Here is a 12,062-nt window from a genome sequence, read left to right on the forward strand (position 1 = left end):
GCCTTTGGGAGCTGAGAATAGGGTCTGGAGGAGATGGACAGGCTGTGAGTCATGACGGAGACACTCCCACACTAACACTAAAGATCTCAGTGGCTGGAGCCTGATTTTTATCAGCCGTTTATATCTCAAGAGCTTAGCACATATCGAGGCCCAGACACCAGGAAATGAGGAGGAAACGAAAGACTGAAAACCAAAATGACTGTTTCCAGCTAAACCCCTCAAAGCAACATCGGAGGCAAGAGCTTTCGCATGGAGCTGAGCAGAGAACATGGTGCAGGGCTAGGGAGGAACCCTCCAAGCAAGGATGGGACATCTTGGGTCAGGGGTTACACTGTGTAGGCTTCTTGGGGTAAAGAAAGGATTTCTACATCCCCTTAAGTGCCTGCCACATCTGAATAATGCCACAGCTGTCCTCTTAGAAGAGCATGAGCCAAGTGCAGCTTCTCAACCTTATGGAGAGCAGACATATTTTAATATAAAGTTTCTGCAGGTTTTGAGTGGGGCTTTTATGTCCTATTAACAGGATCAACAGCTTTGCCCTGGGGTCTGAGAAGTCCCCACCCATCCCACGACTGTCCTCAGCATCCCCTCCACCAGGCAGGCCCCCGGGACCAGGCTGGGCAGGCTCAGCACACACCCGCAGCAGTTAATGTCCAGATTTCTCATCGAAATGGCTGGAGCTGATTTTAAACTGCAATGTTGCTGCTTTCAAAAAGATGACTAATTTGGTGCAAGAAACTAATTAACATAATAAACTAGTCTAGACTTCAGACGTGATCTCAGGCTTCTAATTTGCTTTTGCAAGCTCAGGGTTTTTTTCCTCCCCTTTACCTTTAGAAGCAAAAAACCCCTCTTTTCTCTCCCACCAGCATAAATCAGGTGAGAGGTGCCTGGGTTGCTCCAAGACACTTGGGACAGTGGCCAGCATGAACCCATGTGTCTGTCCTGTCCCTTCTCCCTTCCCCGCTCAGAACCAGGCTCCCAAGGTTCTGTTTAAGGCTCAGGGTAGGCAGCACTTGGTATCTTGTGCAAACTTCCTGGCCCTGCCAGCTCCTTCACAAAAAGAGCATCCCAGCCCTGCCGTACTCCCCAGCAATAGCACAGGAGCGCACCAACAGCAGCAGGTTGTAACAATAAGAAGCTGATGTGGGGAGGGTTCCTGTGCTCCAAATAGCATCTGATTTATGGGACTAATAAACGATCTGTATCTTTTCCAAGATTGCAAAGCAACCAGAGTATGCTAAAGTCAAATAGACAGCTGCATTTTATTGTGTTTGTTTAAATTAAAGGGTAGAGTTTAAAGAAGGGGTCCAATTTTGCCACTGCAGCATGACTGCAAGAAACCACACATCAGTCCTTTGGAAAGCGAAGCGTCCTCTGTCATTTTTGCTGGCTTGGTAAGCACTTAATTACCAGCCCATTTTAAAATGTCACCCCAAAATTCTCATTATTAGAGTCTATACAGAAGGAAACTCTGAAATCAAGCTTCACATTTACTGCAATGGATTTGTGACATTAATACTTAGTGGCCCTATGTGAAATCAAATACCCCTACATTTGATGCCACAAATTAATGTGGCAAGTGGTAGCACTTGCCCCAGACTGCTCACAGCCAGGACACTGCACCATTAAAATAATACTACCAACAAGCACAGCCTTGCCAAGCCTTCGTGCCCAAGACAAGCAAGTCCATTCCCCCTCTGCCTGCACCCTTCCACCCAAGACTTAAAACGTATCAAAACAGAAATGGTGGACAGAGGCTTCTTCAGGAGAAAAGGATAAGGGGTAAACTGCTACCTTAGGATCTACTAGTGCTCCAGCCTTGATAAGGTATTTCACAGTTTCCAGATGGTTGTTTTCTGCTGCTTCCATCAGTGGGGTCCTCTGGTCTTCAGAGCAGGTGTCTATATTAGCACCAGCCTGTTAAGAGGCCAAGGCAAACACAAGGACAGCTATAATCATTATTGGTTAGCAGAGGAAGGATGTGGGAGTAGAGATTTAATAGCAAGTTTTTTCCTGAAATTTAGCCATATTAATCAGGGAAAAAAAAAAAAAAATAAAAACAGGAAAGAAGGCAGTCCCACTTCACCTGTTTTAGAAAACAGCACATACTGTCTGCCCCCCATTCCTATCTTCTACAGCCAGCAACCAGGGCATAAGGAAGTCAACAGCTGGTATTCAATAACTCTTGTTATTAATGGATTTTGTACTGCTACTTTCTAGATATTGTTTGTGTATCAGTTTGGAAAAATCAACCTTCTCCTTTTTCCAGCAGCTTGGTTCTCCCTGCTCTATCATTTCTACGGACACAATGAACAAAACAATGAGCTCTTCCCAATGTCACAAGCAGTAGGAACAATTTGCTGATTGCAACAGAGGTAGGAGAAATAAAAGAACAGCCTGGAGGTGGGCTAACTATTCCTGTTGAAGTCAATGGTAACATTTCTACAGAGGTCTCTGAGCATATGTTCAGTTCAACATGGAGTGTCTTGGACCGAAAACTTACTCTTTCCCAAAACACTACTGTGTCATGTATCTTGCTTGCTTTAACTCTTTGACTTAGCTCAGTAACCCACCCCATATTTAAAATCAAAAGAAAATCTCAGAGACAGCACAATTCTTGGCAGGCCACGCATGCATACCTATGCGTGAAGCACAGACCTGTTTACAGCAGCGACATGCTGACTCAGGTTCACCTGGCACAAGAAGTTGGCCCCATTGCTTCCAGGTGCCTCCCACTGAACGTATTTGTTTTGATTACTTTTAAATAGCTGGAGCTATTTAAACCAGACCAGAGAAGAGGCATTTCAAGTTTTACAAGCTGGGGACATTCCCAGCCAAATACTGTGCTACTGCAGTAGCCAGACATCAGGGAAAAGACAAGAAGATGAAGGATTTTGGAAACAAATCAACCCTACTGATACTCAGTTCAAACTGTTTGTAATATCTCACGGATTTTGCTGCTTTTACTCACACGAGTCATTCCACTGTCTTGATGTGCAGTAACTTAAGTGAGTGAGAGCAGCAGGGTAGGCCCATAGCTGCATCTTCAAACACCACTTTGAAAGCCTCTTATTCCAGATGCTGAACTGCAGCATCCCAGCAGGCTCATTTTCAAAGACATGGCATTGCTGCTTTCTCAAAAGCCCTTTAAGGTTTCCCAGTCACACAGGGTAAACAAAACATACTTCCAGTCACTCCAGATGACATACGCCAGTACAAAAAAGAACAATTATAACTTTTTAAATCCTTCGTTTTCTTCACATCATTTTGGAGCAGGTTCAACAAGAGCACCCCTATGTCTTTGACCATCTTCCCTCAATTAGAATCCAAATCTTACACAATAAGCCAAACTTGCACCTTTCCTTCTCTCCTTTTCACATGCAGGACATTTACACCGTAGAGGAAAATCCTGGTGGAGTTACTCAGGTTTTGACAGAAGGGAAGACAGGGTCTGCTAGCTTCCAGGCTCCAGAGCCTACCTGTCTTCGTTACAAAGAGCAACTTGGCAGCAGCCCGAGCTCACCCGGCACGTGCCAGCGGTCAGCCCGTGCCGGCACATCTGGCAGGGCACTGCTCTGCTGCCTGTGCTTGGCCCCACGGGTTCCCACACGATCCGCAGCGCCCTACATCGAAGCTGCACACACTCATTGCCCAGACAGTGAAGCTTGCTTGGAGAACAGCCGAGAAAGACAGCTTCAGTCACACCCTCTAAGACCTCACGGTAGTCCCCACCACTCCTCCCTTAGCAAACCCTGAGAACGAGGGGGATTTTATAGGAGGGATGTTTCAGTGCTGATTTCCAAATGTGCTTTAGCCATGTGGGGCAGGAGACCAAAAAACACAGAAAATTGCTTGTACAGAAGAATATAAGCGGAGACAGACCTGAATCAGCATATGGCAGATGTCCACATGGCCAGACTCAGCAGCAGCATGGAGAGGGGTTCTCTTACTCTGATGCTCCATTTTAAAATTAGGGTCAATTCCATCCACTGAAAAACAGAGCAGAGATGCTTTCAACCACAATTTAGAGATTAGAGAGAAGTGTAACAGAAGAACCAGGTCTCAACTAAAGGCTTTTAAAGGACGGGTTCTCAGCCCATCCTCAGCCCTTCTCATGACTCACTACACATCCAAGCCAGAAAGCTCTGAGGGTAGTCCCGTGGACATTTGATACGCAACTGCCCTCAAACCAAGAGCTTCAGAAACACCATGGAATTTAATATCTTTAAGGCATTACAATTTCTACATAGGCCATCTCCCTCAGATTCACAATTCATCATCTCTCAGTGCAACAAAACCAGCAAATGCTACACAAGGATAAAAAGAAAAAAAAAATGCAGCTTTAATCAAAGAATTTAATCCAACACAGAAGTTGGAAACAACAAAGAGTCAGTACTACCTAGCCTTTTTGTTTCACCAGTATTAACTGCAATTAATATTAGTGATCCCCATCGCATCCCTGCAAACACAGGGCTACAAAGTGGGTGAAGCTTCTCCAACTAACACAAGCTCAGGATCTGGCCAGAGATTCTCACAGCTGTGCAAAGACTGACAGATGATGATGACAGCCAGACAAAGATGTCTGGGCATGATAACATGTTGCATATGATGAAGCCGTAGTTAAATATCAATGAATAACATTTTTGTGCTATTGAAGGCATGAACAATGAAGCTAACGCTTGCTAGACAAAAAAAAGAAGAATCTGATAAATGAAAAGAACGGAAAGCATCCAAAAATGTACTGCAAAGTACTGGTGTGGAAAGGAAATGATCCCATGGAAACACTGTGTCCTTCAAAGGGGGATATTCCTCGAGAATATTTGTTGGTAAAAACAAGCTCAGCAGCTCAAAGTCATTTGGTGACAGACAACTATGTACCCCCCAAACAAACCCTGTGTTTTGAAGGGCTCTTTCTTTCTGCTCTCTTGCTTATGCTGACTCCCATCTTTTTACCTCTCTGCTGGATACAAATACCTAACTAACCCAGTGCATGGAGAGAAAGAGTTCTGTCAGACTGGAAAAATCACATGTAGCTCATTTGGACAGAGAAACAGCTTCTCTGGATAAAACTGTACCCAAATGCAGAAACAAGTTGGGAGCAGGCCCACATTTCACAGAAAGATGAAGCCATTTCCAATGACACATCACTTGCAAAAGTGGCTTTCTCCTCCAACTCCACTCACAAGGGGCAGTGGGGAATATGACGTGCTGCCATGCTGGGAACTGGACTCTGGCAGCTGCCTGGCAGGAGCTGGGAGTACTGCCAGACACACAATGTCCTGGGAAGGAGCAACCTACCCAACATAAGCAGGACTTTTTGCAGCTCTCCTTGCCTTGCGGAGAAGTACAACTGCTTTGGATGGAACCGTAACTTCTTGGGTCTGCAGGCGTGGGGAAAAGAGGTATAATTAATACTCACTGAAGAACACTCCTGGCATTTCACCCCACCCCACTGCCACCCCATGTGCATGACAAAGTCTGTTCCTATGGTACAGCTCCAGGGTGCCAGCAAAACACAAGAACAAGTCATCAGAACAACGATTTAAAACTTCCATCTCCAACCACAGACAGCCTCGTTCTAATGAGGGCCATATCTATTCAGTGCTGCTCATTAAGAAATTCTGGGTCTTCCCACTCTAAACGGCAACTCCTAGTAGTTACAGCTGCAGTTGGAGGGACAGTGAAAAACGAAATCCTCCAGACAAATCAATAAGACATTCAGAGCTAACTGTTCTCTTCAATCAGTCATCTATTGGGGGTGACAAATGACTGAAGTGAACAAAAAAGGTCTCAGTGGGGTCAAAATCCAGAGAAGCTAAATCTCAGTTTTCTCTAGGTTAGGCAACTTTGCTGGGAACTGGAGAGACCCAGTGGTGGTCTTCTTACTTTTCGGAGTCCAGGGCAATCAGGGCACTTTCCAGAGTTTCTTTAACTGGTCCCTGGGTCAGGCTAGTACTAGGCTTTGGGAAAACTGAAGAGCCAGCCATGTCAAACCCCTCAGCAGCTGAACTTTCTGGCTTGTCTTCCTCTGACAACCGCGTCCCAGCGCCACTGAAGAGAAAAAATGAGAGAGCGCCAAAGCACAACCATTAAAAATACACAACAGTGTATATCTTATGCCAAAGAAGAAAAAGAAATTGATTTTAAATACAGATAAGCTTACATTAAATTGAAACGCAAACCAGCATCTTTTACAGCCTTTTCGGTAAGCACTTGCCCCAAAAAGGAGTTGCACTGCCCTATGATTGCATTTTGATGTATCCCGTGCTACAGGAATCCCAGGAACACAGGGCAAGTCAGAAAAGCCACCAGAACAAGTTAGGATCGGACAGGAAGCCAGAGCACTGTTCAACACAAGGATGGCTTGATTTGTGTTTTCCTCTGTGTTTTCATCCTCTCTTTATACTTGTGTCTATTGGTGCAAGTCAGGAGCTACAGCTGGGTACAGCATGAATTTCCCTGTCACTTAGCAGACTTGGCAACATCAACTCCTTCCACAATTATTCCATACCTAACAATAAGAGGAAGGAATAGTTTTAACTCCTGAACCGCTCTCCTCCTGTCTTCATAGCCTTTGCCCCAGCTCACCCTGGGGCTGCTGCGCTCTTCTCCAACGCAGTGAGCAACACAAAACACACTTGTAGATTCCTGCAGCTGAGTTTGGCTTCTCAGAGCAGGACCACAAAGCGCTTTGCTCCATCGGGAGGAGCACAAGCATTCAGATGCAAAGCACGGTCTGGCATGAGGTCTGAGCTCACTGCGTGCTCCCAAGCTCACCTCCCCGTCGTGGTGTCGGCCCTTCCCTCCACAGCCGCTGGTTTCTGCTGCTCATAGGTCAGTGACACCGTCGAGGTTGTGTCTGCTTTTGCTATTGTCACCTCCTTTGCCTTGGAGGCCTCTTCCCCGCAGTGTGGGCAGTAGCTCATGTCATTGACTTGGGAGGCACAGTTCTTGTGGAAACGGTGGGAGATGCTGCTCTCCGGCTGACACTCCATGAAGGTGCCCTAAAAAAACCACAGAGAATAAATTCACACCTTGGTCACTACGTGCCTTACCCCTTCTACATGCTTCATCCGCGGATCTCTTAAATACTTCATTCATCACCACTCTTGTCCCTGGCGCTTCCAATACAGTAAGCAAGCACTGCCACTTCTTTAGAAGAGAACAAAACCAAGGTAACAGGGAAAAAACTCACTTGGTTAGGGACTGCAAAGCAAGTTTTTTTCAATTGTGCTTGGGAAACAGAACCAGAAAGCGTCCCAATTTCCAGCTCTTTCCTCTAACGCTTCAAGTTCTTGCTTATGTTTCTAGAAGTGCCAGTGTACTGTAAGGACACCCCCAAAACTGGAAAAGAAAACTTCAGACCTGTATGCTGAGCCAGCATTAAAACTATCTAACAAAGCTGCACACAAACCATTCAAGGACCTTTGTGAATATAATTAAATCAGCTGTTAACCCCAATGTAACCTGAAGTACGTAATGTCTCTGCTTGGACCAGCCCCGCATGCCACTTAACCCCAGTAACCTGCCTGACTGCTCATTCAGCAAACCTGGGCAACTTTCCTTAAAATTATTTTCCCTTTCCAGCAAAGTCCTTCAAACTGCACTGAAGGTACCCCAGACCTCACTGCCCTGTAATATTAATGCTACCTGAAGCTCTACTGTGCTCTGTGTTATTAGTGATGGATAGCACAAACGCTCCCAGGCTCACCTGAGTGAACTATGACATGTCACTGAGAGATGTACAAGCATGTAAGGCATGTAAGGCTAGTTAAAACCCACTCTTCTCCTGAATTCACGGTCCTCCTAACCAATCTAATTATCTCAGATTTGCAAAATGCCTTTAAGGGTTTTGAGGATTTTATCTTTTAAGTGATCTTTGACTCAGCATGAAAATCCAAGATGGCTCCATTTATACTGCTTGAGACTACTGTAGCATCTTTCATTGAGTCATCTTGAAGAACACTAGCATCAGACAATTAAACCTTCTCATCACCCTGTGAGGCCCTCAATTGGTGTTCTTCAGCTTTACCAACAGGCAAACCAGGACGCTGATGACTTAAAGGACTGGACCAATGCTACTAAAAGCCTCAGTGGCAGAGGTGGAAGAAGCAGCAGGAGATCTCAAACACTGCCTTGTTCCATTGCCATCACTCAGGTTCCCCATCTAAACCATCACGAGCAGGCGGGGGGACACAGAGGTGTGTACAGAGATTCATTTACAAACCGAGCTAATACAGTTTTTGATGCGATTGATCTGTATAGAGAAAGAAAACAAAACCCTTGTTCCAAAGAAATTCCTAAGGCAAGACTTCCACCGTGTGAAATCCCAGAGAAAACCCTTCAGTAACACCCTTTGGGGTCTCCAGGAAGACAAAGGTGACAACTGTGGCTACCCTCACACACATTCCTGTTGAAAACACCACCTGATGTGCTGTGGAACGAGGTGGAGCTGCTGCCAGGAAGTCAGTAAACCCCTTTAGGTACCAACTCCACCTTCAGCTCTTCCAGCTACTGCAACAGGTACCCCCTTCCCTAGATTGAGAGCACGGACTTACTGCAGTGCAAAAGTATCCACAGCCAGGGCAACACTGGTGTTTCACCATCCTCCCTCTATGGTCCTCACACAGCACCAAAAGCTGGACTTTGTTAGACGGGCGCATCAGTTCATACTTAACCACACTGTTTGTGCATCGGCCCAGCTGGAACAGGAGAAATTAAAGGAAATGAAATTACTGGAGACCAAAACACTCTCTGTGCTTGTGCGGAGGAAGATTTTGCACACTGCCTTGATGAGCCCTGGCTTTTTCACAGTAATTCAGATGTGTGCCAGATAGCATTAGCAGTGCAGCAGGAAGCTGTGAAAGCTGCTCTCACAGGAAGAAATGCATCATTTACTAACTAACATGCATGTGGACCCCAAGTCGTTTGTTCCTTGCAAGAAAAAAAAAAAAAAAAAAGTAACGGGAAATACGCAACAGCCAAGCAGCGGCAGAAGGGGCAGTCCCATGGGCCTGACTCACACAACATGAGCTCTCCTTTTGACAGGAAGAGCGGGTGTCAGTGACCAAGAGAACAAGACCATACGCACTAAATCTTGTTACTGTTCAAAAGTATAAGTCACAGGAAGACAAAGGGAAAAATAATTGCTCTTCATTGCCAGCGAAGTTATAGTCTGTACTGGTTCCAGCACTGGCCCCTGCCCAGACCACAGGGATGAACAGCCAGGCTTTCACGAGAGTGCAGCTGAAGTCACATTTTGAGCATGTTTTCTGAAGGATTTCACCCATGTACAGCTCTGGGCTTAAAAAGCTGTCTTCTCAGGTTGTTCTGTTAATGCCAGCATGCTCCGTAATTGGGGTTCACTTTTCCCAATCAGTGTTACTCACTCTGCTGCATCAGAAGGATCAGCGCTTCCTGCTGCTGCCCCCATTCATACTTCTACGACATTTTCACATCCCAGTTGCCACCTGCTACCACGACGCGACACTGTTTGGGTTCTGTAAGTTCCTCTTGATAATAACCTTGCTCTCCCCAGATGCTTGGCAAAGGACATTTATGAACTACAAGTATAAACATGAAAGGCTGCTACAAGGAAATATCCCTACCGAAACCTGTGCATGGTTCACTGTGCGCTGCCACCATGAGCAGAGGAGTCAGTTAGGAACACGGTGCCTGCTCATCACCAACAGACTGTCCCTCTGGTCTAGCTGAGGTTTGATTTGCTGCTTTTTCTCAACAAAACTATAATTTCTCTCTAATTTTTTTAAACTACACTTCTCCTGCAGAATCAACACCCTTACAGAAAAAGAGAATGGATTTTAACCTAGGCTCATCATTCACCCCTGGCATCTCTGATTCAACTTACCCAAATTCCAGCTGCAAGTCTACCTGTGGTCGTGACACCTTGGTTAGACTGATGACGGTTAACATACAGACCCCAGGGGCTGCAGGGGTGGCAGGGGAGGACCACTGCACTGACTTTTACTTATGAGCTGAGGAAATTTGATTAACCTGTGAAAAGCTGCACTGTCCATGTGAGGAAATCCCTGCATTATTATGTCACACTGTATGATTTGTTAGAAACTCCAAAAAAGTATGAAATTATTAATTGCTATTTTCCAACCATTAGAGTGCAGCAGGGTGCTCATAACAATTTATAACATTCTCCAAGGACATGACAGTCTGGAGAACCTACTGTTCACACATACAGGATTCTTAAAACATCTGTAAGTCACTTATCCCATTATGAAAAAGAATCTAACCTAAAGCATGGCCTTTGCTATTCCTCTCTCAGATTTCTCCAGGGACAGTACTGTCAAACCATCATATACACAAGAAGCACCTCTTTCATATACCTTTCCTTTATTTAGAAACCCCGGGATCCCCCTCTCTCCTATAAGTCTCCAGGGCGTTCTCTCTTTAATGAATCAATTTTGCCATGCTTTGGAATTTCCTCTCTCTATAGGTACCAGCATTCACTAAAGAAGCAGAGCTGGGCTGCAAATCTGATTCTCCCTTTCTCCCTCCATCCACCCTTCTCCTGGGATCCCACAGGGGAACAAGGGACACTCTCACTCCTTGTCCTACCACCAGCAAGTATCAGAGCGCTGCAGCATGGCTGCGGCTCAGCTGAAGCTTAAGAGAAACCCAAGTGTCTCCCAGGAAAAGGAGGATCTACCAAGCGTATTCCTGTCCTGCAGTCTCACTTTCCAGGCTCAGAGTGAGACACTTCTGCCACTTACTTCCACACTTCCCGAACCAGTAGAGCCCAACTAGCCCAGCTGTGATCGACTGAAAGGCATCGAGTGCAATCGTTTTCAGTCAGCCAGACCTGCAGGCTGCGCAGGGTTGCCAGGACATAGGAAGCTTTGTAACAGAAGCCTCTTGGGGGAGGAGGAGAGGAAGGCTGGGGCAGACTGAGCCGGCGGAGGGCATGCCAAGTTCCCGAAATTCAAGAGCTGGCTACAGAAAGGTTTGCATCAGCGCCTTCGTAGTCAAGGGAAACCAGCTCCAAGCTTCCTCTGATTGGATTTTCTCACTTTGATGCATGCTAATGTATTTTAGCCCACTTGGCCTGAAGTGTGTCTGTTACATCAACTTGATCCAGCCAGGCAGGCCGGGATAAGCAGGAGAGATCCACCCAGAGCCTCTCCCACTGCAGACCACGCCACCTCCTCCCTTCCGCATGGCTTCAACCCGCCTGTGCAATACGCGCGGAGCGCTGGAGCCCTCAGCTTAGCGAGCAAGGTGTTTGCCCTTCCACTCCTGCACACCAGCGGGTTCCCAGCCAAGCAGGTGGCAGAGATCCTGTGTGACCCGACACATGTTCCTGGCACAGCTTTTTATTCTTTATGTCTTTGTCCTCAGCAGAAAAGTCTGCGAGAAGCTGAAAGACAGGCTCCTACCTCGTTATCCACGCTCTCCGTGGCCATGCACTGGTTGTTGGCTAGCGTGGTGATCTCTCTGCTTTTGGGGGTTTCCATTCGACAGCTACAGAGGGGGACTTCCTGGAGACCATCTACTTCCATTGCTTCAGGACCATTGGAAAGACCTGGAGTACAGAAGACCAGTAAATCAACTCTGAAATTCTCTTCCAGGAGAAAGGACGCAGTCCATCAACACCACCCATGTCCTGTGGCATCTTTCCATTCCGTGTCCTGAAATGCTTTCATGGCATTATCCAAACCCTGTAGAAAAGACCCCTTTCTTACACCAGTAGGAGTATGAAAAAGCATCCTGTACTTTTCTAAGTCCAGCCACAGTACAGATGACTGTACTGAAATCAAGCATAAATTAAGAACAGTTTACTCTGAGAAAACCTCAACAAGGAATAGCAACAATGAGAAACAGATTTTTATCAGACAGTCTCCCCTCCCCACCTGTCCCACACCACTCTGCTCTGGCACCAGAAAATTTGTAGGAAACCACCCGGAGTTGGAAACTTGAATAGTTAGTGGAGTGATAAATAGAGAAGATCATGAAAGCACAAACTTCTATTTGCAGAGGCTTATTACACAGATGGGAAAACACAATTCCTGGGACTATTTGGTCTCAGC

At 46.1% G+C, this 12,062-nt stretch overlaps 1 protein-coding gene across 13 annotated transcripts in view; it reads right to left on the bottom strand.

Moving 5' to 3' along the window:
* Nucleotides 1–12,062, bottom strand: part of EHMT1 (euchromatic histone lysine methyltransferase 1) — a 121,636-nt gene that overhangs the window by 19,986 nt on the left and 89,588 nt on the right. For 11 of the 13 annotated variants that reach the window (XM_042786495.1, XM_042786502.1, XM_042786501.1 and 8 more), the window contains 7 exons: nucleotides 11,412–11,557; nucleotides 8,562–8,705; nucleotides 6,781–7,007; nucleotides 5,890–6,054; nucleotides 5,302–5,384; nucleotides 3,886–3,992; nucleotides 1,798–1,920 (listed from right to left, as the gene is read on the bottom strand). In XM_042786495.1, the coding sequence (XP_042642429.1) occupies nucleotides 1,798–1,920; nucleotides 3,886–3,992; nucleotides 5,302–5,384; nucleotides 5,890–6,054; nucleotides 6,781–7,007; nucleotides 8,562–8,705; nucleotides 11,412–11,557 (995 nt within the window). The remainder of the gene's footprint in view (nucleotides 1–1,797; nucleotides 1,921–3,885; nucleotides 3,993–5,301; nucleotides 5,385–5,889; nucleotides 6,055–6,780; nucleotides 7,008–8,561; nucleotides 8,706–11,411; nucleotides 11,558–12,062) is intronic. The other 2 variants (XM_042786503.1, XM_042786500.1) reach the window with 1 other exon arrangement.

The sequence above is a fragment of the Tyto alba genome, unplaced genomic scaffold, assembly GCF_018691265.1.
Source record: "Tyto alba isolate M040663 unplaced genomic scaffold, T.alba_DEE_v4.0 Super-Scaffold_11, whole genome shotgun sequence".
NCBI lineage: Eukaryota > Metazoa > Chordata > Aves > Strigiformes > Tytonidae > Tyto > Tyto alba.